The 27835-nt window shown below is 47.7% G+C and overlaps 2 protein-coding genes across 10 annotated transcripts in view; one reads left to right on the top strand and one right to left on the bottom strand.

The window, feature by feature from the left end:
- The first annotated feature begins 394 nt into the window (after positions 1–394).
- Positions 395–24364, top strand: CHRNA2 (cholinergic receptor nicotinic alpha 2 subunit). Of its 9 annotated transcripts, none has more exons than XM_039876175.1 (9): positions 395–417; positions 6088–6258; positions 6336–6419; positions 14077–14277; positions 15283–15434; positions 15869–15913; positions 17205–17314; positions 20581–21583; positions 22778–24364. In XM_039876175.1, the coding sequence occupies exons 4-9, from the start codon at positions 14205–14207 to the stop codon at positions 22901–22903; spliced, it is 1509 nt and encodes a 502-aa protein (XP_039732109.1). In that variant the 5' UTR covers positions 395–417; positions 6088–6258; positions 6336–6419; positions 14077–14204; the 3' UTR covers positions 22904–24364. The 9 variants fall into 9 exon arrangements, with proteins under 9 accessions (XP_039732109.1, XP_039732108.1, XP_039732112.1 ...); XM_039876174.1 differs by lacking the exon at positions 395–417 and adding an exon at positions 4449–4560; XM_039876178.1 differs by lacking the exon at positions 395–417 and adding an exon at positions 14887–14968 and having other exon boundaries at positions 6014–6258.
- Positions 24365–24858: 494 nt separating this feature from the next.
- PTK2B (protein tyrosine kinase 2 beta) overlaps positions 24859–27835 on the bottom strand; it is a 108680-nt gene continuing 105703 nt past the window's right edge. The window contains exons 23-24 of the mRNA XM_039875786.1: positions 27706–27786; positions 24859–25952 (exon numbers count right to left, since the gene is read on the bottom strand). Coding sequence (XP_039731720.1) covers positions 25737–25952; positions 27706–27786 — 297 coding nt within the window. The 3' untranslated portion in view covers positions 24859–25736. The remainder of the gene's footprint in view (positions 25953–27705; positions 27787–27835) is intronic.

Genomic DNA, 27835 nt, shown 5'->3' with positions numbered 1-27835 from the left:
CAGGTCCCACTGCCTGTGCCAGACATTGCAGGAAACCTCTTTCTTATCCTCCTGCAATGTCACTTAGCACTCTCTACTGAGAAAGCTTAGCATCGTGCACACTTTCAAAGAGAAATGCTTAAAGAAATATATACTCTGAATGTAGTTTCGGAGATGAGAGGCAATGCATGGATAACTGACTGGTTGGTTAAAATCCAAGCTCAAATTTTGATCCCGTGATTTGCTGAATTATTGCATCAGTTTAATTCACAGCACTGAGTGGGGAGAAGTGAGACTCAAAGAACTGGGTGGGGTCGCATAATAAGTACCAGGGAGCCTCCCTTGTCAGGGAAAGATGTTTCTCTACCTGATGAGCTTGTTCCTGGCTTGGCTGAAATTCCTACAGCAACATCACCTGAAGGGTTTATCATGCAAAAAGTAAGTCAATTTTCTTCATTCCTAACCTTGCCTCACTGCCTCTAGACTTGAACCAGGGTCAGGTCCCCACATGCCCCAGCAGGCAGATGAACCTGGGAAGAGACACAAACACACCTTAAACTGCAACATTCAGCTCATTTATGTCCACAGTCTGGTGAAGATGCATAGAAATCCATTCTTGAGGTACTAGACAAGGAACAAAAAGTTGAAATAAGATATGGATGACTGACAGGGGTGTGCTTTTGAGAGATTTTGGTTTGGTTTACAAGTTTGGACAGCTGAGGGTGCGTATTAATCAGGGTTCTCCAGGAAATATACAGATATATATGAGAGGAGAGTTATTATAGGTATTGGCTCACATGGTTATGGAGGCTGAGAAGTTCGATGATCTGCAGTCTGCAAGCTAGAGAGCCAGGAAAGACAGTGGTGAAATTCTCTCGGAGTCTGAAGGCCTGAGCACTGGGGCTAGGGGCTGAAGGTGGATGTCTTGGTCTGAGTCCAAAAGCCCTAGAACCGGAGCACTGGTGTCCGAAGGCAGGGAAAAATGGAGGTCCCAGCTCAAGCAGAAGGAGTGAATTTGTCCTTCTTCCACCTTTTTGTTCTATTCAGGCCCTCAACAGATTGGATGGTGCCCACCCACATTGATGAGAATGATCTTCTTTACTGAGTTTACTGATTCAAATAGTAATCAATTCCCGAGATACCCTCAGAGACAAACCCAGAAATGTTTTACCAGCTATCCGAGCATCCCTTAGTCCAGCCAAGTCAACACATAAAATTAACCACGACAGAGTGCTACTAACAGTTTGTTCGATTTGAAGCCCATGCAAAGTGACTATGAGATATTAGGAATTAGTACAGCAGAATGGAAGACTTGAGGAAATAAGAATGTTAGAATGGAATTTTTTTTAATGTATGACTGACCACTTTCCTCCTAATAGGAGAGAACTCGTGAGACACTCCCTTTTCCAAGGCTTTGAGAAATACACTGGTGTAGGAAGACTATGATCTTGATTACAGGCGAGTATGGGAAGTGGTTTTGACCTCAGGTGCTGAGATTTGACTTAGGGAAACTTCTCAGTATATGAGAGTCATCCTCAGTCTTGGGAGGAAGAATGAAGTGGGAGCCTTTATAACAAAGTAATAAATAAAACCAATACCATGTCTCTGGGGAAGTCACAAGGATTAGGACCACCATCAAAGACCAGAACAATGCAAGGATGGCAGCTTTGGTTACCACCAAACTCTCCTAAGAGCAACAGGTCTTGTAGAATGTCAGTGGATCGTTGCAAACTTAATTTGGTGACCCTATTACAGATGCTATTCTCGATGTCATCCCCATTGCCACTACTGCCTAATGCCCAATTCCCCAGCAGCAGTGATAAGCCCTGAGCTCCTGGTAGGGTCCCCAAGCCCAGAGGCTCAAATTATTCACCTGGGGGCAAGCCGATTACATTGAACTCCTTCCATGATGGAGCAGTGCCGCGGTCCAGCCACGACAGGATCCAGGGGGCCCCGAAGGTGGGCAAGGCGTCGGCGCGGGAGACAGTCAACTACACAGCTCAGAGGCGGTGTGACACTGTTCCGTTTTATTGTGATTTGAGTACAACTTTTATACTTTTTATTTTGGCATTTGATTATACTTTGTTGTTAAGGTAGCAGGGAGTTAAATTTTTGTGGTTAGGCGAAGTAGAAAATCTTATAGAGTATATTATTATTAATGTTCATGATTAACTAGCACATTTTTCTCTCAATCATTAGAACAGAACTACCTGATGAAACAATCTAAACTTTTAATTCTTATATCTATCTATTACGTAAGATACAGTTTGATTTAAGTAAAGGTGATAGATAGATGTATTCATAATAGCAAGCATTGGCTTGTGGGCAGACATTGTTCTTCTTTCTGCCTGAAGAAATCTTTTAAATGCTATTTGATTTATGCTATATCTAAAGTTCAAGCTGAACCTTTCTCATAGCTGTTCAAAAGTTTCCTTGGTGCAGTAATGAGGAAAATATTTATAAAAATCAGTTTTATAAAGCCGCTTTCATAAGCTAAGTTTCTGTTCCTTTGTTTTTAAGCACCAAGGAGATCCTGACCTAGCCAGCCTTTCTATGAAACTTAAACTACTATAAGGCACATGAATTCTATCTTTATTCACTACATGTATACTATCTTTATTATAAGCTTCTGTATAAGGCAAAGGAAGATCAGGTAATCTTTTCATACTATTAGCCCCCCTAGGTGGATACCAGAGTTTTCTATTTATCCACTAGGCCACAAAAGGAGGCCCTTCTATAGTAGGCACAGGCTTATGAGTAAATTTCTTATCCTTTACTAATTTTTCTACTAACTGCGTGGGAACAGGAGTATAAACTGGTTCTAGTAATTCAGCTTGTTATAATTTATTCATAATATCTTTAAGAGGCGCGTCAAAAGGAATTTCCCTTAATAATTGTTCAAATAAAGGGTTTACGCATTCTGGACACATCAGGGTGACCAGAGCTGATTCCATACGCGGGGAATTTACTATATTTTCCTCTGAGCCAATTTTGAGGAAATCCATTTGTATAGCGTTTACACTTACTAGAATTTGTGCTACCCAAATTCCCCCTATTAATAGGATCATTTCTAAGAAACCAATTATCCCTAAACACATGCCACGTCCTCGTTCTTGACGATGCATTCCTTGAAGCCTCTGTCGCCATCTCCGGACCTTGTCACGCAGTAGGGTAGAAAGAGGATGCGGCAGAGCAGTTTGTCTTTTATAGAATAGATGTTGCTTCTGGAGAATGGGCGAAGGGAAACACTCTCAATACCAATTCTAATTGGTAAAAGGTCATTATCATTTACAACGATGAGGGCTGTGCCTGCCTACATTTTCTTCCTTACTTTGTTAATTTATTTCTTTTCTGTCCACCCCATTACTTTATAGGCAGTGTACTTTTGATGAACTTTATGATTTACTCCATAGGAAACAGAATTTTGAGATGATATTGTGTCAAGATTGGAACAAGAATGGGTTTTGATCAGAGAGGCTAGATTGGAGCTGGATGGAGTAACCAAAGAGACTTCGAGCTATTACCCTTTGAGGTTAAATGAGCACTTTTATTTCTGTGAGGAAGGTTGCCTTGTGTTAGTGTTCTAACTACATTTTGTTAGTTAGAATCAGTATTTGCCTGTTTGGCATTCATTATTCACAGGGTCAAATGAATGATGAAAGTTGTTTATATTTCCCCTGTGATTCAGCTTTCATGAGCATACAAAAATCTCATTACAAATCCTGTAATCAATCCTGATGAACACCCCCGACCATCTCTCCTTTATCTCTCTCTCACACACCAAGCTAATATTTCCCCTGCACTAAATCTCCCCTGGGCCAGGAACTGGGCAACTAGAGACCACCCCTGTGCCCACGGGCCACCAACAGTATTCAAACTACCCAGTCCTGAGCTACTTACCCTGTCCTGCCTTGTTTTTCTTGCAGAAATTCCAGTAAACACTCTGGACCATGCTTTGTCCTTTGTCCTTTCTGCCCGCTTCCTCATCCCACCTCTCTCCACCCTGGGGCTGGCCCTGGTGCTTCCCCAGGTGACCCCACCTGTTTCTAGGGAGCTGTGAGTATAAACCTCTTTTTTCAAGACAATCATTCCAGCATCTGCGTGTCTTACCATAACTGATTAAACAAATTCTGGGTAGAGATTTTAAAACAGTTAAATGTAAGCATTTATTCCAAAATGTAACTATAGAACGTTAGAGAGGACCTTGATGTTAGGAACAAAAGAGCTGGATTTTGAGGAGCTTCCCAGCATTTAAACTTCTTTCAAATATCTTGGGAATGTTCCCACCTCGAAGGTGGCATGGCCCACCTTCCACACAGAAGCCCACAACACCAGATTCCTGCTCCCTCAGCCTGCCTCGCATCTAGTTCATGGGTACATGATTAATCAGATTCATCTGTCCTGACCTTTGTATTGGAAGCTAGTGACACAAGAAGCAGGGATCGAGGAGAATTAATCCTGACAGCAGCAGCAGCAGCAGCAGCAGCAATAACTGGTTTCTAGGGACAGCAGTGACAGCAATACCAGCGACAGTGCAGGATTTTTGCATCTAGATCAGCAGCAGCAGGGCCCGCCGTGCAGGTGATGGGTTGTGATTTTGGCTCCAGTCTGGCTGATGTTTCCCTGTTTTTACCTGTGCCGCACATGAGTTCTCCAGTTTTCTAAATGCTTCTGTGAACTACCCATTATCCCTTAATAAAATCATTTACTGCTTAAAAATTAATCGATAGATTTTTATTGCTTGTAACCAAGAACCTTGATTGATATAATCTTTAATTATTCTTTCTTTTGTTTTTTCCTTCCTTTCTTCCTTCTTTCTGTCTTTCTCTCTGGAGAATGTATGCATTTAATACTTATATAACTTTAAATACATACACATGCACATATATATCAACATGAAAGTAAATATGGTGAAATATTGATATTTGTTAATTATAGATAGTGAGAATATGGATATTTTATAATTTTTGAGTGTTTTAGGTCTTTTAACTTTCTCACAAGATGATATTAGCAATCATATGCACATAGGTAAATATATATATTGATGTTATGTATATATGTTACTATTCCACTATTCTAAGCCTTTTATTTATACTAACTCATTTACTCCTCATAACTAGCCTATGAAGTAGGAACCATTATTTACATCTTCTTTTTACATATGCGGAAACTGAGGCACAGAGAACTTAAGAGGCCTGCCCTAAATCACACAGCTTCCAAGGAGCAAAGCCGGAAGTCGGTCCTTGACAGTGGTGTTTGGGGGCCCTGCCCTTTGCTTTTAACAAAATAGGAGATGAGATAGCAAGTTGTCGAAGGGAGAGATGGAAGCCAAAGAGTGTTTTCAGAATGGAGGATGAGCTCATGTATGAGCCGAAGGGAAGGAGCAAGCGGGAGGCGGAGGTGAAGATGTGAGAGAGCCTGTGGACATGTAATGAATGGGACACTATCAAGATCACAGGAGCCAGGCTTCACTGTGCACGGGAGGAGGGACAGGACTCCTGGTTTGATAATAGAGGGAAGGAGGCAACTGGTCTGTTTATGGAGGAAGATGATCTTGCTTTTCTGGGAAATCGAAGGCAAGGTCGCCAGCAACCCTGAAGGGGTGGCAGCCAAGCTGCAGCCCAACCAGGTGGCAGCGTGAGTGGGGGGGCCTGGTGTTCCCACGGGAGGCTGGCTAGGGGAAGATGGGCATTCCTCCAGGAAAGAAGGGGAAAGAAAGAACTGTAGGCTAGCAGTCCGGGGGCTCTGTTCTCAGTCCTCTTTTCTCAAAATTATACTGCTCTATTGATAGACCAAGGACCCAAGAGATGCCCCACCTGTGGGTGGGTCAGGGGGCCCAGGCAGTGATCCTGGAGCATGGGAAGCTTCAGAGCAAAGAGCAAAGCATCCTAGTAACTGGGCAGAGGGAAAGCAAATCCGTTATCTGTCCCCACTGGACACAGACTGAATAGTCGCAGGCTCCTCCTCCTCCCCTCCAGAGAGGGTGCATGTGTGTGTATTGTGTGTGTGTGTGTGTGTGTGTGTGTGTGAGAGAGAGAATGAAAGCATGAGTCTGTGCTTGCCAAGCCAGGGGTCCCTCCTATGGACTGGCTTGCCTTTTACCTGCAGAAGCCTTTGTGTCAAGCTCTCCATGATGCCCTCCTCAGTAGCACCTGCATAAAGCTTCTCTGGCTGCCAGAGCTGACAGCCCCGGGCAAACCGACCTGTCTGCAGAACCCGTCCAGCCCTCCCCAGGAAGCCAACTGGACTTTCAGAATCAGGTCTTCCTCATCCGCCAAGGTGTGTCCTACTCCAGCCTCTGTGTCACCATGAAATAAGTCACGCAGCTCAGCTCTGCACCTGCCTCTCTGTTTCAGGGGGACTTTTGTCAGCTGCCAGAACCTCCAAGCCAGGCTGGTTCGCTGCATTTTCTGAATGGCCTGTCTTCTTCTGGGCCACAGGTAAGAAAGCTGCCCCCAAGGCTTGTATTGGGGACATTGTGGGGGTGAGGACACTGTGGGGTCAAAGGGATCTTAGCAGATTAACAGCTTCTGGTACTTAGGAGGGGGCGCAGTCAGAATGCTGGAAGTTGCTTGCTCCCAGAAAAATTTTAGTCTTCTGGTTCCTGCTGGGGCTGTTCAGAGCCCAGTGGCAGTCAACTCCTCCCTCTGGTGAGGGTAGCTCAGTGTCAGGAGTTATCACTTTTTTTATATTGAATCTGCTTCAATGTCTTTATTAGTACTATTCCTCCTTCTGTCATTTATTGATTCACTCAGCAAATACTCTATATCCTGTAATAATGACTCGCAGACATCAATGGTGTTCACTTGGAAGGCAGCACGTCCTTCATTGCCGGGGTTTTTCTGAGGCTGGAATTTGTGGAGAGGCTTCCTACATCAGCCAGTGTGGTGATCCAGATGACCTTTCTGCCCAACCTTGAGATGTTAGACTTCCGCGATTGATCTATTTATTGAGCAGAGCAGATGTAAGAGCTACGCATATGCTCTCTCTTCCCTAAGAATCTTTAGTGAGATTATTTGGATGAAGAAAAACTATCGATTCCTCTAATCAAGGGGCTTTCTTTGGGGTATGGACAGTTGTGGGAGAGCTGGGACTCCCATTCCAGGGGTGGGGGTGGCTAACGAATTGCAGAGAGGGGCTGGGTGGGACCCTGAGCAGGCATTTTGGAGAAGGTGGTGTTTGTGAAAAGAATAGAATGTGGCCTGGTGGATGAGAAGTTGAAAACCAGCTGCAATAGGAAAATGGACAAAGACGTGAGCCCTGATAACCTTGACTTCACTGGGACCAGGATTTAAGAGGTGGGAGAGAGAGGCTACGATGAATTGGGGTGGGGGAAGGGGGTAGTCAAGATCCCCTTGTATATCAGAAGCGATACAAGCTCAGTGGGGGTGTTGCAATATTGTTTGTAGGTTTCTCTATGTACCCCGTTAACTCAGACCCACTTTACAAACAGCGACCCCACAGCTGCCCCTCCCCCATGCCTGCCAGCTACTTAGACGATCAAAGGGTCCGGGACTTTTTTTTTCTTTTAATATCTTTCTAATGAGAGGTAGAAGGTTACTCTAATTACTGTCAATTACCTGGAACAATTTCTCCTTTGGTTTCCAGTGACAAATTAATGAAATTATCATAGCGGGGTAATTACAGGGGATGCAAATTTGAGGTGTCTTGCAGAGACATGTCCTCTTGAGTCACTGAATCTCATTTGCACATTTTTTCCAGACAGTCGTGGATGCCTCTCGTTGGGTCTTTATGTGGTGCAATTTCAGCATGCCTGGATTTCTATTTCTTTTCCCCCTATTCTCACTAATGGAGAAAAAAATCTTTTATTTGGTGCACTTGGTTTAAAGGTGAAACAGATCATAGCCTTGAGATTTGTGGCCATGGCATTGGTTAGAAGGACGAGTTAGTGAATCTGCACATAGAAGAACCTCTTAGAATCTTGGATTTAGGTGAGTCTGACTTTGGGATTAGGCACCTTTCCCTTCTCACCACCTGTCCGACACAGACCTCAGTTTTGATAGCGGCTTAGCAATGACAGTTGTAGTGCTAGTTCTATAGAACACATGCAAGTATTGGCCAACATGCTCACAAAATTGCCCTCCTGGTTGGTGACACTGGGTAGTGCTTGACCACAGAAGCTGAAGACCTGAGCTCGAACTCCACTTTATCACTTTTTAGCTATGTGCCTTGAGCAAATCAGTCAACTTTATGAACTTAAGTATTTTTTTACTTACGTAAAAGAGATAATAATATCTTTTCCCTGTGCTCTCCTAGGGGAGATGCAATGCCCAAATGAAGTCAGAGGCACAGAAGTGTCTTGTAAACCTTAAAGGTACACAAATGCAAATAGTTCTTAGGAAGATCTTCTAGGAGTTGTCATCCAGGGGTACCCTAGAATCCTTTTGCCTTGCACTGGCCCAGCCCTGTTTGCTCACAGCTAACCCAAAACAAAGCCGAACAACCCAGTCTTGTAACTTATTCATTCTGACAAGCAAAGAAAACTTCTAGATGATGGTGATAGTGGAGGTCAGATAAATCAGGAGGCCACAGGACACATAAGAATCCTGTCCTTCAGGATAGAGGATGAAAGAGAGGAAAGGAGCTAGAAAGGGAGCTGAGCTCTGTAATTGTCAGGTTCTGAATGAGTCCAGAGAGAAAACACATAGCCCGCTCTGCAGTTTCCCCTGGGTGTTGATGAAATTTAGTCATTGGTGGCAACACCAGGATGTTTAGATTCAACTCACCTCACTCACCTCCACTCACTCAACTCGACTCAACACAAGCATCTCTCAGAGGTTTACATAGAATCAGAATCAGACTCAGGGAAGAACTTCTCAGCGAGAGGAGTTGTAAAACATCCAGAAGGGACGCCTCTGGGAACTTGCAGCCTCTCTGCATGACTTTGAAACCAATGGGACTAAAAGAAGAAGATCATGTCTCATAGCAGGGGTGGAGAAGCAGATGAGATTCTAGAATGTTCCTTCCTTTCATTCTTTTTTACACTGTTCCCCTCAGGACCACACATGTTCACTTCTCTGTCCCTTAATGCCTGGTACATTGTTGACCCCACCACTAGAAGTGAGGAAGTAGAGAGATAAATGAATAACGGAAAGAATAAACAATTCGATTATGTAAATAAATATTTCACAGCCTTGTTTCCTAAACTAAGCCCTAAGCCTGGGTCTCTTTCACAGACTCTTCCAGAGTCCTCTCCCCGTCCTGGGCACCTCTCACAGGTGGCCATACGTACCTAGAACCCACAAGTGAGCCTCTGCTAAGTGTGAGGGGCTGCGCCTGGCACTGGAGACAAAAGGTGAACAAGACACAGTCCTCACCCTCAAGGAACTCAGGATAGGATCTTCCACTTTTCTCCAAAAGCCCCTTGTCAACTTTGTCTCAGCTTTAGAGCCTACATGAGGAGTTCTATGCTGCATTTCCATTTCCTGGTCTCATTTTTGCCTCAGTCCTAAAGTGATTCCCCTATGAACACGGATGACTTTTTTTTCTTTTGGGATGAGTTTTGAGTATTTATTACCTGTTTTTTTCCCAAGTATTTTTATTTTTTTATTGTAGTACAATATACATAATTTACCATTTTATTTTCTTTATTTATTTTTTATTTATTTTATATTTTTAAGTTTATTGGGGTAACATTGGTTAATACAATTATATAATTTTCAGGTGTATATTATAATTTGACTTCTATATGTAATAATTTACCATTTTAACTATTTTAAAGTATACAGTTTATTATCATTAAGTACATTCACTTTGTAGTGCAACCATTACCACCTTCCATCTCCAGAGTTTTGCATCTTCCCCAGCTGAAACTCTGTCCCTGTTAAATGCTAACTCCCCACTCCGCCCTCCCTTCAGCCCTGGGCAACCCCCATGCTCCTTTCTGGGTCTATGCATTTGACAACTCTGGGTACCTCATATAAATGGAATAATGCAGTATTTGCCCTTTGCATCTGGCTTATTTTACTTAGCATAATGTCCACAAAGTTCATTTATGTCCATAGATGCATCAGAATTTCCTTTCTTTTTAAGACAATCATATTCCATTATCTGTACATACCATTTTGTTTGTCCATTCTTCCATTGGTGGACACTTGGCTTGCATCCACCCTTTACGCAGTTGACTTCGATTACCTGTACTTCATCCAGATAGAGAAATGGAGTTTTAAATCTACACGTACTTGTGGGGAGGAGGGGACACTACACCATGAGATGGGAGAGGGCAAGTAAAACACACAGGAGATGTTACCACCCTATTAAATATACTTTGCCATATTTAATAGCTAATATATACTTATGGTAGCAAATTTGGAAAATATAGAAATGTGTCAAAACGCAGTAAAAACTGCCTCCAATTCTTGTACCCAGAGATAAGTCAGGTGATCTATATGTATATAGAAAAAAGATTAGAAAAGAACAAGATAACATGGCAGCAACCGAAGTGTCCTACGATAGATGATTGGTTAAAGAAGCTGTGGTACATACATACAATGGAAAATTACTCAGCCATAAGAAGAGATGAAACACTGCCATTTATAACAACGTGGATGGACCTCAAGATAATCATGCTAAGCGAAATAAGCCAGACTGAAAAAGTAGAAAATCACATAATATCACTTATATGTGGGCTACAAACCTAAAAGCAAAAAAAGAACAGGACAAACAGAGACTCATGGACATGGACAATGGACTAGTGGTTACCAGAAGGTAGGGGGTGGGAGAGGAGGGGGGAGGTAGATGGGGTACAGGGGGTCAAATATAGGGAGGTAGGAGGAGGGTAAAGTGGGTAAAGGGGATCAAATATATGGTAGCTGAAGGAAACTAGACTTTAGGTGGTAATCACACAATAGAATATATAGATGTCAAATTAGAATGTACACCTAAAAATTATATAATTGCATTAACCAATGTTACCCCAATAAACTTAATAATAATAAAAAAAGAAAAGAACAAGATAGTTGTCTAAGTCTGTATGGGCTGCTATAACAGAAACATCATAAACAACAGAAATTTATTACTCACAGTTCTGGAGGCCAGCAAGTCCAAGATCAAGGTTCTAGCTGATCTGGTGTTGGATGAGGGCCCTTGTCCTGGCTCACAGCCAGTACCTTCTCGCTGTGTCCTCACATGGTAAAAGGAGAGAGGGATCTCTCTGGGGTCTCTTTTATAAGAGCACTGATTCCATTCATGGAGGCTCCACCCTGAAGACTTCATCACCTCCCAAAGGCCTCACTTCCTCATACCATCATGTTGGAGGGGAAGCCTTCAGGATATGAATTTGAGGGGGGACACGAACATTGTCTATAGCCCTGGTTATAATAGCTTTTTCTGTAAAGAAATTAGTTGTGTTTATTTCTGCTATAATGGGTCTGTTTTAGGGAAGGCCCCATGAGACAGGCCCCTGTACCTGTGAGGCAGCACCTATGGCTCACTTGTGCCTCAGGAGAGGAGCAGGCTGGGGTGAGCACTGCACAAACATTATGTGTGGTGGGCAGGGAGACGCTAATTCACCTATGGATAAAGCTGCATGCCCATTAGAGAGCTCCTGACAGTTACCTTCCAGCATTTGTCATTTGGGCAGAGTCAGCTCCAGAAGAGGATCTATGCATGTGGAGCTACCTATGTAGGATGCTCCCTGTTACCGCTGCCTGCCAGGGCCTCCTGGAACCCCTTCAGGGACCCCTCCTGGGAGAGCTGTGGGCCGTTCTATCTTGGTGCTCACTACGTGTTCCAGAGCAGCCACTTTCAGGTGACTTCCAGCCTTTTCTATCTGCTATATGGATTTTGGGGGCCCAGAAGGAACCAAGAACCCTTGAGAGAGCTAGGATGCTAAGTGAGGAAACTCAGAGCAGGGCGAAGTGTGGTGCGGTGTCGAGGATGGGGTGGCTGGTGGTCAGCGGCTATTTTCTCTTGAGGGAATAGAAGTTAAGTATGATTGCCAATTTCTAATGAGTCTTTGAATCGAAATCTTCCAAAAGACTTGATGCAGGAGGGCCTTTCTCTCCCAAACGCTCTCTGGAAAAGCCTGTTATAATAAATATGTTTCAGAAATCCACACGTTGAAATTCACATCGAATCCCTTCCATACCCTCTCTCTTCCAACCAGTTGGCACAAACTGTCAATGTGAGATGCCATGGGGTCTTTGTGCCTTGATAAATTGTGCCATGGCAGCAATTTGTCCCTGACCCAACCCTCTGCAGTTGTCAGGAGCTTTCATGGGCACCATCCCATTTGCTCCCTGCCCCCTGTCCTGAGGGGTGGGCAGAATAGAGAGTGTGCTATCCTTATCTTACAGATAAGGCAAAATCCCAGCAGAGTTGAGTGCCCTGCAAATAAATGGCTGCTCACTGAGTGGTGGAGCCAGGACTCAAGGCCACAGTTCACAAACTCTTCTCCTGCCAAAGAGGCCAAGGGCGGTGTGACAGGTTTGAGGAGAGGAGGAGCACCAGTGACGAAATTGAAATCGCTGCTCCCAGAGGGAACAGAGTGGCTGGGGGGATGAGAATTACCCAGATCGAAGAGATTTTATGACTCTTTTAATAATAACTTTGATTCTCTCATGTACTTGGTGATTACATTGTTAAAGCACTTTCAGCCATATTCTCCTTTCTTTTTAAATTGTGGTAAAATATAAATAACACAAAATTTATTCTTAGTGACGTTCAGTACATGCACCATGTTACACAAGCATTACCACCACCATCTAGTTCCAGAACATTCTCATCATCCCAAAAGAGAACACCAACCCATTATCTCTACCGAGAGTCAATGCTCTATCCTGAGGACCTGACCAGAACCTAACACACAGCTGGCATTCGATACATACAATGTGTGCCCGAACATAAGACAGCCCCGTTTTCCCAATAAAGTGAGTTTTTATCTTTTTTAAAAAGGTATTAACTTGAATATGTAAACTTTTTAGAGTAGTATTTAATATATTTCAATATTTTTCCCTCTTATCATTTTATTTTATTTTTAAATTTTTATTTTTCCATTAGAGTTGACAGTCAATATTATTTTATTTTAGACTGAGGGATACAGCATAGTGGTTAGACATTTAGTGACCCACATTTTAAATCACATACTACATATAAATACATTAACTTAAAAGTACAGCTTTTCCCCAGCTCTCCCTGTTTTTGAAATATTCAAACACTTCACTCACGTCTTTGACATCAGTGTCCTTGTCATCCCCAGAAGGATATTTTTTGAATCAGCCGTCTTTGTTCTGATTTATAGTAACATCCCCACAATCTGAGGAGAGTTGGCTAGTTCTTATTAATCCAGAAGGTGCTTTTTCAACAGCTTTTTTTGAGACGCATACCATAAAATCCACCCTTTTAAAATGTACAATTCGGTGAATTTAGTACATTCACAGAATTGTGCAACCATCACCACTAGGTAACTGCAGAACATCCCTATCACCCCAAAGAGAAACCTGTCCCACCAGCGGTCACTCCCTGTTCTCTGCTCTCCTTCCCCTGGCAACCACTGATCTGCTTTCTGTCTCCATAGATTTACCTATTCTGGATATTTTATACACATGGAATCATATAACATGCAGCAGTTTTTTGTTTCTGGTGTCTTTCACTTTGCATGATGTTTTCAAAGTCCATCCACGCTGTAGCACGTGTCGGCACGTCATTCCTTTTTATGGCCGCAAAGTATTCCATTGTGTGGACATATCATTTTTTTCCCTTCATCAGCTGATTGGCATTTGGGTGCTTCCCCCTTTTGCCTATCATGAATAGCACCCAAATTCTTTTATTGACCACACTTTGCTGTATGATTATCCCCATTTTACACACGTAACACTGAGGCCAGAGCAATGGGGACTTCGGTCTCATCTTGTGACATCCTCTGTCCAGTGGGTCAAGGTTTATCTTAGGGAAGAGTAGCTGCTTGACTCTGAGAAAGCGAAAGATACAGGTTCCTCAAACCGAGGAAAGCCCGAGCCCCCTCCATTCCTGGGAAGCTTGGCTGCTCACCGGTCACACCACTGTGGAGTGTGAGGAGCGGGAGCACATCTGTGTCAAGGACGCGCTACCCTAAGACCATTTCCCGGGCATACTCAGGTGCAGCGGTGAGAGGAAGCTGCGTGGAATCCAGCGGGAGCTTGCAGATTGCAGCAACTCGGCCGTGCTGTGGGGGCGGGTTCGAGCCTTCTGTTGTCCAGCGGAGTCCAGACTCCTCTTCTGAAGCCATGGGCCCCTTCTACCCTGCACTCCCAGCCATGACAAAGCTTGGCCTGTGGTGGCTCCTTCTGATTCCAGCAGGTGAGTGAGTATCACCCCTAGGACATCATATTGCACTGCAAGCTCACTCCTCATGGAAGAAACTTCTGCAGGTGGGATCATGGCAAACGCCAAAGCTGCAGGGGACTTCAAGTAGCTCATCCCACAGTGAGAGGTGGTGGGGCACTCATGGCTCTGACGTTGGCAGCTGTGTCACCTTGAACCTCCCTAAGCTTCAATGTTCCTTATCTGCAAATACCAATCGTGCTGTGAACCTCTCAGGGTTATTATGAGAACTACATGAGATGGGAGTTTGTGACTAGCACCTGGGATACAGCAGGCGCTCAATACGTGGCAACTATTGCTATTGCTATGCTTTTCTGAATTTTAGAGCAGTAGTCTCTGCTTGCTTGGGAACCCTAAGAGGCGAAGCTGTTTGCAGAACATGGAGAAAACGGACATGACGGATTCCATCAGACAATTTGGGGACAATTTTGCCTAGTTAATAAGGAGCAAATGCCAGTGGTTTAAGAAAAAATGGGGGAGATGCTCAAAGTGGCAGAGGATTTCATGGTTATCATTAGGGGTTCATTGATAAGTGGGTGGGAATGGAAGGCTCGTTATAACACCTGAAAACTCTTCTCCCTGCAGCTCATCCCACACAAACCAGACGTCTCCCCACATTGCTGCCTCCTTGCAGGCTCCTCAGTTGAAGTCTGAATTTCATCTCTAGGTCTGACTTCTTCCTCACTCCTCTGCCTCAGCACGCCTCCCCGGCACTTATTTTCAAGTCTTCTTATACAATAATCAGAGTAACCGACACTTCCTGAGCTCCAACCATGTGTTGGTTGCTTTGTTAAGCTCTAATAAACATCATCATATTTAATCCTCAACGGCGTTGTGAGACAGGTTCTGGATAGTGTCCCCACTTTACAGATGAGGAACCTGCGGCTTAGTGAGGTTGAGTGGCTCTGATTTGATGGGAGCGGGGTGAAGCGCCCACCACCGTGAACTCCGGAGACCCCACGCTCCTCTCCTGTTCCACAGCGCAGGCGCCACAAGCCCGCCCCGGCCAAGCGGAGGACCGGCTCTTCAAACACCTCTTTAGGGGCTACAACCGCTGGGCGCGGCCGGTGCCAAACACCTCAGACGTGGTCATCGTGCGCTTTGGGCTGTCCATCGCCCAGCTCATCGATGTGGTTCGTCTTTGCACCCTGGGATCAGCCCAGAGACCAAGGGCCTGTTTCCCGGGTCCTCCCTCCCTCCCCAGCTCCAGCCCTCCAACCCACCTCAGTCAGAGCTTCCTTCCCTCCTCTCCCTGCCCTCCCCGCCTCGCAAGCCCCGGAGACCCTCCTGGGAGGGCCCTGATAAGCAGCAGTGGGTTTTCTAGATGCTTTGCTTGTTCCACTGGACACAAGCCCAGAACACCCAAGCGACCTGTGCGATCCTGAGGAATCAGTAAGGCGGGCGGTATCAGGAAAGGTCATGGGCGGGCTGGGCTTGCAGTATCATGTAAGAAGTTCTGCCAAGTGGGGGGCCTGAATCAGCCCATCCCATGCCACCCTGTCTTTTGGGGCTGATTCTGTCACTCTGACTGCTCTTACCTCTCTCTCCCTCTCCGCCTATGGGCCAGGATGAGAAGAACCAAATGATGACCACCAACGTCTGGCTAAAGCAGGTGAGGGCTCCTCTCTGGACAGAGGCAGGAGCAGGGAGATGCTTTTCCTTTCCCGCATCTGCTTCCAGGAACCAATCCTGTTTCCCCTCATTCCTTCCTGAATCCCCACCCAGGCTGGTGCGTTTTTGTAAACGTTACATGACTGTTCCTAGAGGGGAAAGGCATTGTGCATGGGGGCCTTTCAGGGTGCCACACTGCACTATCTTAGCGCAAACGCACAAAAGCAAATCGGCCCCTGGACTTAGGGCAGGCCTGGACTTCGGGAGGCAGGGGTTCAAGTCCCAGTTCTGCCAGTTACTAGCAGCATATCCTCCATCTCGCTTTCCTCACCCACATTTATGGGATTGTTATGAAGATTAGAAAGAATGATCTAAAGTACCCATAACAAAGTTGCCTTTATAAATGGTCGTGGTTATTATTTTAATTATTATAGGCCCCTGAGAGACAAAGGACAGGATTGTGTGTCGACACCAGTTATTATCTGTTGGAATAGTTGTCCCTTTCAGGTCCAGAGGCACATGGGAAACCCTCCCGGAAACAGGACTATACAATTTTGGAGTTTTATCATCGCTCGGATACTCATTTATTGAGCATCTACCAGGAGCCTGGTATTAGGGATGCAGGGTGGAAAAGATGTCCCTGGCTTCATGGGCCTTAAAGAGACATTAAATAAATGAATAAATATGCAAATCCACATGTAATCACCACTTGTGACAGTGCCACAAAGGAAAGCTTCCAGGTGAAGAGTACTAATCTGGTTTGGGGGAAAAACATTCACTTGGACCTGCTGGTGGAGGCACTGCTGGGACTCCCAGGTGCCCCTTTATCAGCTGTGTAATCCGGTCCTCAGTTTCCTTATCTGTTAAGTGGGGAAATACTCCACCCACTGGTCATTCCCTGCCCGGTTCTCCCGTTGAGCTTTTTCCTAGACAGAGGGTATAAAAAACTTTGTAAATTGTGATGCCCTAAAAAAGTGTTACTACATATGAGTGAGGTGGCCCACCAGAGTCACCCAGCTAGAGAGTGGCAGAATGAGGACTAGGGTGACCTAACCACTAGCTGGCCGTGCCGGCGACCGACTCTGAGCCCAAAGCAAGGGGCAAAGCAAGAGCGCAAGCCAGCTTACGCTGGACTCCTGCTCGGAGCCTTTCCTGCCAGGTGCGGCTGGGAGCGGGGTGGGAGCTCTGTGGTCTTGAGTTCCGCTGCTGGGGCGTCCCCAAGCTGCCCTACGTTTGCCTGAGGCCCCTCCGGTGACAGTGCCCTGCGATCTGACTCCCCTCCCCACACACAGGAGTGGAGCGACCACAAACTGCACTGGAATCCGGCCGATTTCGGCAACGTCACATCCCTCCGGGTCCCATCGGAGATGATCTGGATCCCCGACATTGTCCTCTACAACAAGTAGGTAGCCACCCAGGTCCTGGGAAGGCCCCTGGGAGGCCCCCTGGGAAGGCTCCTGGGAAGGGTGGCTGGGTTGGGCCTGGGAAGTGCGCCCCCTGTGTCTCGGCTTTGTTGCTTCCCTCTCAATTCTTGCTTTGTTAATACTAGCTAGCCCCCATCCTCGACCTTTTCTCTTGATTCCTCTATTTTTTCATTTTGTTCTCTCACTCATACGTCCAAATTTATTGAGCACCTACTATGTATCAGTGCCTGGCACTGTGCTAGTGGGACCCAGATTTGCAAACACTGAGTAGTATTTGAAAAACATGCAGGCTGGGAAAAGCAATGCCTAAGGATTGGAGGTTTGCAGGATGGCAGCCTTGCTGGAAAAGATAAGCAGCATAGGGGTGACACCCTCGAAGGGAGCAAGCTCACTTGGAATGGTTTTTCAAAAAAAAAAAAAATTATATTACTTAGAGTTGCCTTATATTCAAGACCAAAAAGGACCAGTCTTTGAGCATAATGACTAGAAGCCAATAAAAGGCAGAGGACTCTGAAGAGAACCCCAGTGGGGTGGGAGTGGAGGGGGGCTGATAGAAGAAATAGAAATCTATGTTTATTTACAGTGTTTGGTAGTAGGTAGTTCTTCATTTCGAAGTCAAGATCTTAAAATTAAAAGATATTTGGCACTATGTTCATCTAAAATGTTTTCTAAAGTAGGGCCCTAAGGAATCCCTAGAGATATGAATAGGTATGAAAAATGGCCTTGTGGTCCTATAATTTTGGATAACATTACATGTTCTTGACCCTCCCGGTCCTTTGGAAAATGTCAGGACACCACAGCATTTATTTATTTATTTATTTATTTATTTATTTATTTAAGAACAAATCTTTGTATTTATTTATTTTATTTTTGTTTTTTATTTTTTTAAGTTTATTATGGTAGCATTGGTTGACACGATCATATAATTTTCAGGTGTACATTATAATTTGATATCTATATATCCTATTGTGTGATTACCACCCAAAGTCCAGTTTCTTTCAGCTACCATATATTTGATCCCCTTTACCCACTTCACCCTCCCCCAGCCCCCCTGTATTTGACCCTCTTTACCCTGTCTACCTCCTCCCTCCTTCCCCACCTGCCCCTGCCCCGCTACTCTCTGGTAAACACTAGTCCATTGTCCAAGTTCCTAAGTCTCTGTTTGTCCTGTTCGTTTGTTACTTTTAGGTTTATATACCACATGTAAATGATACCATGTGATTTTCAACTTTTTCAGTCTGGCTTATTTCGCTTAGCATGATTATCTTGGGGTCCATCCATGTTGTCGGAAATGGCAGTGTTTCATCTCTTCTTATGGCTGAGTAATTTTCCATTGTATATATGTACCACAGCTAGGACACCATAATATTTGAATATTAGAAGTTGTACAGCCAAGAAACCCATTTAGCCCAGTGTTTCCCAATTCATTTGACCCGAATTTGGAAAATCTATTTTTAAACAATAAAATAAAGGGGAGAAGATCCACTTCTGGAGTTTTGGTGCCTCCGGTTAGGTCAGAGGGACATGACAGTGACTCCTCCCACCGGAACCATCTCTGTAAACACACAGTCGGAGTGAGTTACCTGGAAGGTCTCACACCACAGGTGTTTGCTGCTACCTTTGGAATCACGGAAGCCTCACCCCATATATCTGTGCCAGGGAGCAGGTGCCCTGGATCCTTCTAGTTTCTGCTTCCTGTGCATCTGGCAGAAGTCAGGAGCAAAGTCCTTAGCATCAGATATGACCGGGAGTTTTAGGATTGCCAGTAAGGATTCAGCCAGTGGTACCTGGATTTAACAAGAAATTCTTATAATAGGACAAAAGTTGAAACCCAGTTCTTACATTTAAAGAAGGGTCTCCTCCATCCAAACACTCCACTGCAGGTTAACTGGAAGATCAAGGAAATTACACCTTTCCTTCCTCAAAACAGGCGCATTGTTGCCATCTACTGGTGATCATGTGTGATGACAAAAATACCTTTTTTAAAAAAAAAATTTAAACTTTTGCCCTGATCAGTTTGTTACTCTCTTTCAAACTTCCTGTTTCCAACCTGCTTGTACTCTAGCCTGAAACTACTCCATGGGAGAGAAGTCCCTCTTCCTGTGTGCTCTTCTGGTTCCCCTGCCTTTAGGATTGACCTTGGGAACTGGAGGAGGAGCGATGGCTCCTTAAAGACTCGGGCGCAGGACTTACTGTGCCATCTCCCAGGCGGAATCAGGGGCTCAGGCTCCAGGAAGCCCTGCCTGACTAGTCACTTCTAATCCACTGTCCCTAGAGCCCTTGTGGGCCCTTAGATGCTTAGCCCCATGACACTGCCAGCCTCATCTCCCACAGCCTCCTCAAGCCCCGCCCCTCATGCCCTGCCCCCATGTGAGCTTTGTCTTTCTTCTCTGTTCTTTGTTCCAGAGGATGCCCTACTGGTACCCTCTCTACCCTGTCTCTCTGCCAAATTCTAATGTTAGTCAAGGCCTTGCTGAAATGGCAGCCTTCATGGTGATCCTGCTCACTTCAGCCAGAAGGGAGTCCCCTTCCCATAGTTCTTGGGGAGGGAGGAGGGTCGGGCAGCCTCAAAGCACTGTTGCTAACCTTCCTCCCTTGTGTGGTAGGTGTTTGGGGCTGCATCTCATTTCCTTCTGGCTCCTTAAAGACAGACTGAGTCTCACATCGCATCCCCCCACAACTCCCGTGTAGGCCCTAGTGGGTGAGGCTGGCTCAGAAATGCATGGTAAATGGATGGCATCAGGAGGTATTGTCCTTCACCAGCAAAGATGTTAGGTCTCTTCTGAGCAAGGAACGAAAGATCCCAAGTAGAAAAGACATGACCTCCATCTGAGGGGGAGAAAGTATACTCACAAAACATCACTTAAAAATTTTAACTGGATACAAACAAACTACGCATACTCCATGATCACAAATATGTAAAAATGTTATATATATATATGATGTATAGGACAACCGAATATATATTTATGTAACATCGGTGTTAATGGTGGCTGTTTTTGAAATTCTTGGTTTTTGTATTCTTCAAAATTTTTACTTTTGTCATTAAAAAGACGATGTTTGAGAAGACAACTCAGGTAGCTATAAAACGTCAGTGCGTCGGGAGAGTCTCACACGTTGGCCTAAATCCCGACAGCTCGGCCAGGCCTGGCTTTGCTGGCGTCTCCCAGCTGCCAGTTGTCCAGAGCCCCTGGTTTGGGCAGCTGGGAGGTACTGGGCCGCCCAACTCTTCTTCTTTCCCCAGTGCAGATGGGGAGTTTGCAGTGACCCACATGACCAAGGCCCACCTCTTCTCCACGGGCGTCGTGCACTGGGTGCCCCCGGCCATCTACAAGAGCTCCTGCAGCATCGACGTCACCTTCTTCCCCTTCGACCAGCAGAACTGCAAGATGAAGTTCGGCTCCTGGACGTACGACAAGGCCAAGATCGACCTGGAGCAGATGGAGCAGACGGTGGACCTGAAGGACTACTGGGAGAGTGGCGAGTGGGCCATCGTCAACGCCACGGGCACCTACAACACCAAGAAGTACGACTGCTGCACCGAGATCTACCCTGACGTCACTTACTACTTTGTCATCCGGCGCCTGCCTCTCTTCTACACCATCAACCTCATCATCCCCTGCCTGCTCATCTCCTGCCTGACCGTCCTCGTCTTCTACCTGCCCTCCGACTGCGGGGAGAAGATCACCCTGTGCATCTCTGTGCTGCTCTCGCTCACGGTCTTCCTCCTGCTCATCACTGAGATCATCCCCTCCACCTCTCTGGTCATCCCGCTCATCGGCGAGTACCTGCTCTTCACCATGATCTTCGTCACCCTGTCCATCATCATCACGGTCTTTGTGCTCAATGTCCACCACCGCTCCCCCAAAACCCACAATATGCCCCACTGGGTGAAGGTGGCCTTTCTCGGTTGTGTGCCCCGGTGGCTTCTGATGAACCGGCCCCTGCCACCCTTGGAGCTCCATGACCCTCCAGATCTGAAGCTCAGCTCCTCCTATCACTGGCTGGAGACCAATGTGGATGCAGAGGAGAGGGAGGAGGAAGAGGAGGAGGAAGACAGATGGGTGACATCTCCCTCCATGGGTGTCCTCTACAGCCATGGTGGTCTGCACCCAGAGGTCTCGGGTCCCAAGGTGGAGGCTCACTTGCAGAAGGGTGGGCCGCTGCTGTCACCTCGCATGCTGAAGGCACTGGAAGGCGTGCACTTTATTGCTGATCACCTGCGGTCTGAGGATGCTGACTCTTCAGTGAGTTGGGGCTGCACTGCTTCCCTGGGTGGCTCTACCAGCCTCATAGGCAACCATCTTACCCCAGGGTGCTAGGTTGGGCCAAGCCAGTCTCCTTCATAAGGACCCCTCTCCCTCAGTCATGACGTTTAGGAGTCTGGAAAAATAGTGATGGAGAATGTCTAGCTGGCAGTTCTTAAAATATGAATTGGCAGGTGGCAGAATGGCAGTCAGGAATGCCCCAGCCACGACTGAGAGACAGCAGGACAGAGAGGGACGGATCTCAGACAAGGGACTTGCCATGCCATCCTCACACTGGCCATTCCTCACCACTAACCTGACAGGTGGTGGGGGAGGGGCAGAGGGAGCCGGAGGGCATGTCGTCAGGAGAGACCGTACATTAGGCTGCTGTGGTGTCAGCCTTTCTCCTTCCTCCTGACGATCTCCCTCTTCTTCTATGTGCTTGGGGGCCCTTGGCATTTTTTTTTTAACCCTCGGCATTTGTGAACATCATTGTTCGCTCACAAATTCTGAGGTAGCTTGGTTTTGCCAGGTGGGCTCCCCTCCTGCGCCCCTGCCATGTCCATCAGGCCACTGCCCCGGATCACAGAATTCTTCTAATACCTAGGGAAGGGTGAAAGGCCGAGAGGTTTATTGCTGGGTGGCCTTGTTGTGTAGATAAGAAAAATTAATCATTGTCTAGTCCAGGAGCAGCTAGGAGTCCAGACCCTCTGGCCTGGGCTGTGAGCTCAGATTCCACAAAGTTTTCCTTACAACCTTCCTTCCCTGGGCTGTGCCTACCCTAACCTGGCCCTTTGTCTCCTGCAGTAGGTGGGTGAGTAAGTCAGGAGACAACGTTGGGGCAGCAAAGTCTTCACTATTTTCGAACTGCTGGGTGTTGCTTTTAAAGCACTGCAGGCCCTTGAGTGGTTCTAGAACCTCTTTGTGTCCCTCCGGCCCTGCTTACCTGGTACTTGAGAGCCTATGGGAAGGCTCTGGGCTGTGTCAGGGGTGGGTTAGGGCGAGAATCACTAAAGGGAGTGTTGTTTGAGTCTTGAGATGACTCTGTGCCAACCCCCGCACTCCAGCTTCCCAAGGTCTCAGTGGGGGCCGTTGTGGCTCCTCGTCCCATCCTCACAGTGGCTGGGCGTGGGTGGGACACTTCCCCTTTCTCAAGGCCTGACCTCTGTCACTGTGAGCCCGCTTCATCTGCAGGTAAAGGAAGACTGGAAGTATGTGGCCATGGTCATTGACAGGATATTCCTCTGGCTGTTTATCATCGTCTGCTTCCTGGGGACCGTGGGACTCTTTCTTCCTCCGTATCTGGCTGGAATGATCTGATTTCACATCCCTTGCTTTGGCTCAAAGGTGACACTGCTGATCATCTTTGCTGCTGCCTCTAGAGTCCACCTTTGGAGTCCACACTGTATGATTGCAGGTGTCTCTCCGTGGAGTCCCTACACTGGCCCAGTCATAGAAGACTTCCTGGCACAATTCATTTGATGGTCTTGTACAAATCTACTGGGCACAGAGCCCTGTTCTGGATGCTGAGGAGCTAGGAAAAGAAGAAACTTGCTCTGCAGAAGGTTATGACATGGTGGACAGTATGAAGCCATATAAGATCATCCTGCAGGAGCTACACAGACACTGAATGACAGGAGGGCAGGGGTGGGGCCAGGTGAGGAGGGACAGAACAGACCTCAAAGAAGGGGTGTGTAAGGAAAAGGACAGAGGGTGCCGCAGGGGACAGAAGGGCTATGAGCAACATGCTGGATTCAGGAATGGGCCAGAAGTGTCAGAATAGCCAGGCTGAGGTGGAGCTGCAGTGTGGGGAGCAGTGGAAAGAGGTTGGGAAGACAGTTTGGGGTGTCTTTGATCCAGGTAGAGAAAGAAGTTCAAGGTCTAAGCCCACAGGTATAACAGTAGAGTAGTAAAGTCTTTCCCAGAGGGGGTGAAGGGGAGCCAGGCCCCAGGTGGGGTGGAGGTGCAGGGTGGACCCTCGGGGCAAAGGAGGATGCATGGTTGGATGTAGGTAGCTGGGCCACCCCACCTACCTGGGAACTATTATGAGCCCCCCAACCTTTAGTGCCGTCCTCCAGCTTTCCCTGCTGCAAACTGGCTCAGCACCAGTCTGGCAGTGCTGAGGGGCCCTGTGTGCAAGAGCACCATCTGTCCTCACACACACGTGGACAAGCCACAAGGCCATCCTGAGCTATTCTTGACCCAACTCAAGCTTGCAGCCTGTTCCTTCCCTCCCTTCCAGGGCGAGTGGAGATTGGAACTCGGGACATGGGCTCTGCGTGACTGAGGGGAGTGGGTGGATTGCTTGGGACCCTGGGTCCGCTGTGTAAATGCAAACGCGGCAGGATCCAGGACTGCTTCCCTCCCCAGCTGGCCCTCCTTGTCCTTCCCAAAGCTCCGTCATATGTCTGACCTGCTCTGAACTGTTTTGTGCAGTCTGTTCCCACCCCTTGGAACCATGGCCTTCAGCAGCAGCAGCTGCAGCCCAGAGGAGCCGTGGCCCGTGGATGGGGCCTCGCCCCTGCCCCACCCAGCCCCGGAGGGCAGAACCTCAGCAGCTAGCACATGTGGACGCTGGGGTCTCCAGACAGTGTGGGAACCCCGGAGAGAGAGCCAAGTAGGACAGTCTTCCAGTTTTTCCTTCGGCCTTTGGGATCCCCTCCTTCCAAACCTCCACCTACCTCCCCCTGACAGACTCAGAGAAAACCCGCAACACTCTGCCCAGGTGCCTGCTTCTCAGTTCTCTCCCAAGGCCCCCCATTCAGTGGCCCATTCTGGTTCCTGGACCCCTGCTCCAGCACACAGCCCCCAGCCCCTCCTAGCTCTCCCAACTGGATGTCCCGGTGCAGTGATGTGCCCTCATGTTAGTCTTCCTCCCACCCATCTAGCATGTGAGTAAAGAAATCAAATAAAACTGAAGCCACTGCTTTTAGCTGTGGGACCCTCTTCCGCATCCCCTGGACCGACCCCCCCTCCCCTCAGTTGTTCGGATGCCAGCTGGGAGAGTGCCACCCCATTGATATTCCTCATGTGGCTGTGGAGAGGGCTGTCCTCGGTCCCCGCTGCAGAGCGGCCCTCCGGTTTGATGCAGGGGAAAGAGGTTGGGACACATACCTGACCCCACTGCGCGGGTGTCACCAGGAGCCCCGGGGTTGAGCGCCGGTGTCAGCCCTTGATCTACGCCCAGCTGAGCACAATCAGTTTCTTCCAGAGCTGTGGCCTGAGGTCAATGTCCCCCCACAAAGAGCAGGTCAAACAAACAAAGCAGTCAAACCACAAAGCAAATGGTACAGTTTTAATTCATCCACAAGTCAAATAGAAAGAATGTAAAGAGTGTTCTGCAGAAATACCAGAGAGAAGAGGGAGGGAGCTGAAGAGAAAGGGGGAGAGAAAAGGAGAAGGAGAAGAAAAGAGGAAAAAAGAAGGAGGGGGCAAAGTAAGGAAAAAGAGAGAAAAGCGGGCATGAGGAAGAGGCGGATTGTGGTCCAAGTTCTGTTTGGCCTCGTCTCCCCTTCTCCTCGACACCTGGCGTGTTGACAATACAGGGTCCTGTGCCCAGATTCCGGATAGCTTGTTGCTGGACTGTGTCCCAGGTCCCCCCTCGGGGGCACATGGCTGTCAGTCCAGACCAAACTCAAATTAAATAAATTCCAATATACACTGTACAAGAAAGCCAGGTCCATCCCTCATCTCGCCAGCTTCCCACCCCTCCCCCCCAAAGAAAGCCACTCCCTTCCCCTCTGCATCCAGGGACCTCCGTAGGTGGAAGAGGAAGGAGAAGAAATAGCTTGGTTCCCAAATGGCCTGCTATGTCCATGCATAAAGCCATCATGGCTGCTGGGGCACCAGCGTGACCCCCCCTTGACAGGCAAGGCAGGTGTGAGGAGGGTGTGGTCGGTGGCAGCAGTGCTCCCTCTGAGCCCTCTGTCACTCCCTGGTGTCTACAGTCCTGAGTCCCCTTTGTCCAGCTGAAGCCTGAGCAGCACAGTCTGGGGTGGGGTGGGGAGAGGTCGTGCAAAGTGGCAAGGAAGGACTCCCCTGGGCCTTCCCCCTCAGAAGACCCACATGACTGAAAGCAAGGCAGGGGCCGGGGGCAGGGGAGGTACACGACAGGCGGGGGTGGAAGACGTAGGCAGGTGGCGTCCACCCTCTGTCACTCTGCAGGCGGGTGGGCTAGGTTGGCCAGAACCTTGGCCTGGTCCACAGCATCGAGCAGGTTCTTGGCGTCCACAGCCAGGGTGTGAGAGGCTGTGAGCATCTGCCGCTTGCACTCCTCGCTCAGGGATGTCACGGCGTTTTGCTGGGCCAGTCGCATCTTATTGATGAGCTCTGCCAGGTCCTTGTTGAGCAGTTTCTGGGTCCCTTCAATCTGTAGGGAGAATGCATAGGAGAGGCTGGGAGCCTGAGGGGCTGCAAAGTCTAGGTCAGCAGGATGGGGAAGCCACACAAGTGTCCACCTTGGCATTGGCTGAGGCAGTCAGAAGTTCTTGGGGGGCATGTCAGATGCAGGCCGGGGCTGAGTCTAAGGCCACATGCTGGCTGGAGCCCAATCATCAAGGACAGACACTGCAGACATCCCAGACCCCAGCCCACCACCCCAGGACAGCTCTGTCTGATCCAGCCCCATAGGCCCCCCCTTCATCACAACCTCCCCTTGCGTGGGCCCAACATCCGAGTGGATGGTCAGGGGTCAAATGCATTTATTCAGTTGTTAGCTGTCTGCCATCAAATCAAGATCTCGGGGACTGTGGTTTGAGCTGTAGGGTTTTGTTTACTGCCATGTGCCCAGTGCCTGGCACACTGCTGAGCACAGACTCAACACACAAGAGATATTTATCAGGTGAAATGAATGATTGGGCCATGATACCAAGGGTAAGATGCTCTTACGTCAGACAGGACAGCCCGGCCCGGAGCTCCTCTGTGGGCTGCTGCTGCCACCCCGAGGGAGGCTGAGAAATGCCTCCACCCCACCATCCCATCTAGAGTAGTCACATGAGGTGGGCACAGTGGTGGGATGTGGCGGTCACTTGGGCCACATCGCTGACCACTGGGAGATGCTACGTCAAACCGCAGCCTGCCAGGGGCTGTGGGGTTTTGCGGGAGTCTGTGGCTGATTTCTGGACAGACAACCAATAACTGCGTGGAGGCACTGTATCAGTTTCCTATTGCTCCGGTGACAAAGTACCACAAACGCAGTGGCTGAAAACAACACAGCTTTATTCTCGAACAGTTCTGGCGGTTCGGAGGTTTGGAATGGGTCCTACCGGGCTGAAGCCAAGGTGACAGCTGGGCTGCGCTCCTTCTGCGGGCTCTAGGGGAGAATCTGGTCCCTGCCTTTTCCAGCTTCTAAAAGCTGCTGTCTTCCTTGGCTACTGGATCCTTCCGGCCCAGCTCTGAAATCATTCCAAGCTCTTCCTTCTGTCATCACATCTCCTCTCCGACCCTTCCTCACAAGACCTCTGCTTCTGTCCCCTCCTTTAACGGCCCTTGTGCTTGTGGCTACACTGGGTAATCCAGCACACTCTTCCTATCTCAAGGTCCGTAACTTAATTATGTCTGCAAAGTCCCTTTTGTCATGTAAGGTAACGGTCACAGGTTCTGGGGATTAGGACGAGGATGTCTTTGAGGGGCTATTATTCTGCCTTCCAAGGCACCACCTCAGTATAGAGCACCAAGATTCCTATTTTGGTTTTCAGTGGCTGTTTCTCATTTAAATAAAGAAAATTAGATTAAATGATCAATTAAAGAAACCTTAACTGCTATTTCGATAACATACTCACCTTAACTTTAACATGAAGGGTGACTAGATAAAGGATCACAGGAGGGGCAAAGGGAAGGTGTGTCCTCCTTCACTTATCCTCACACATTAAGAAGGCACTGCCACTGAGACCTGAACTAGGAATTTTGCCCTAAGAAGCTGGCTGAGTCCCTGGGGGCCCGCTCAGCCCCACAGTGGGACCTGCTCAGATAGGCTGTGCAGAGCCACCTGCTGAAGGCTCAGCAGGCAGAAATGAGACGCCCTAGGTGGCCGTCATGAGCCTCCTGTGTGAAACAGCTGGGGCAGGTGGAAGTGAAGGGGAGGAGAGACAGTTAGGGGCACTGTCTGGGGTGAGGACACTTACCTCTGTCCGCGAAGATGATGGCAAGGAGGGCAGGAGATTGTCCACACTGCCGATGAGCTTCCGCAGGGTCAGGCCCACATTCTGGGAGAGAAAGGGGCAGGGTGACCGTCACCTCTTGCTTCTTAAGAAA

This window comes from Pteropus medius, unplaced genomic scaffold (assembly GCF_902729225.1).
Source record: "Pteropus medius unplaced genomic scaffold, Ma_sr-lr_union100, whole genome shotgun sequence".
Taxonomy (NCBI): Eukaryota; Metazoa; Chordata; class Mammalia; order Chiroptera; family Pteropodidae; genus Pteropus; species Pteropus medius.
This window is presented reverse-complemented; position numbering and strand designations above follow the sequence as displayed.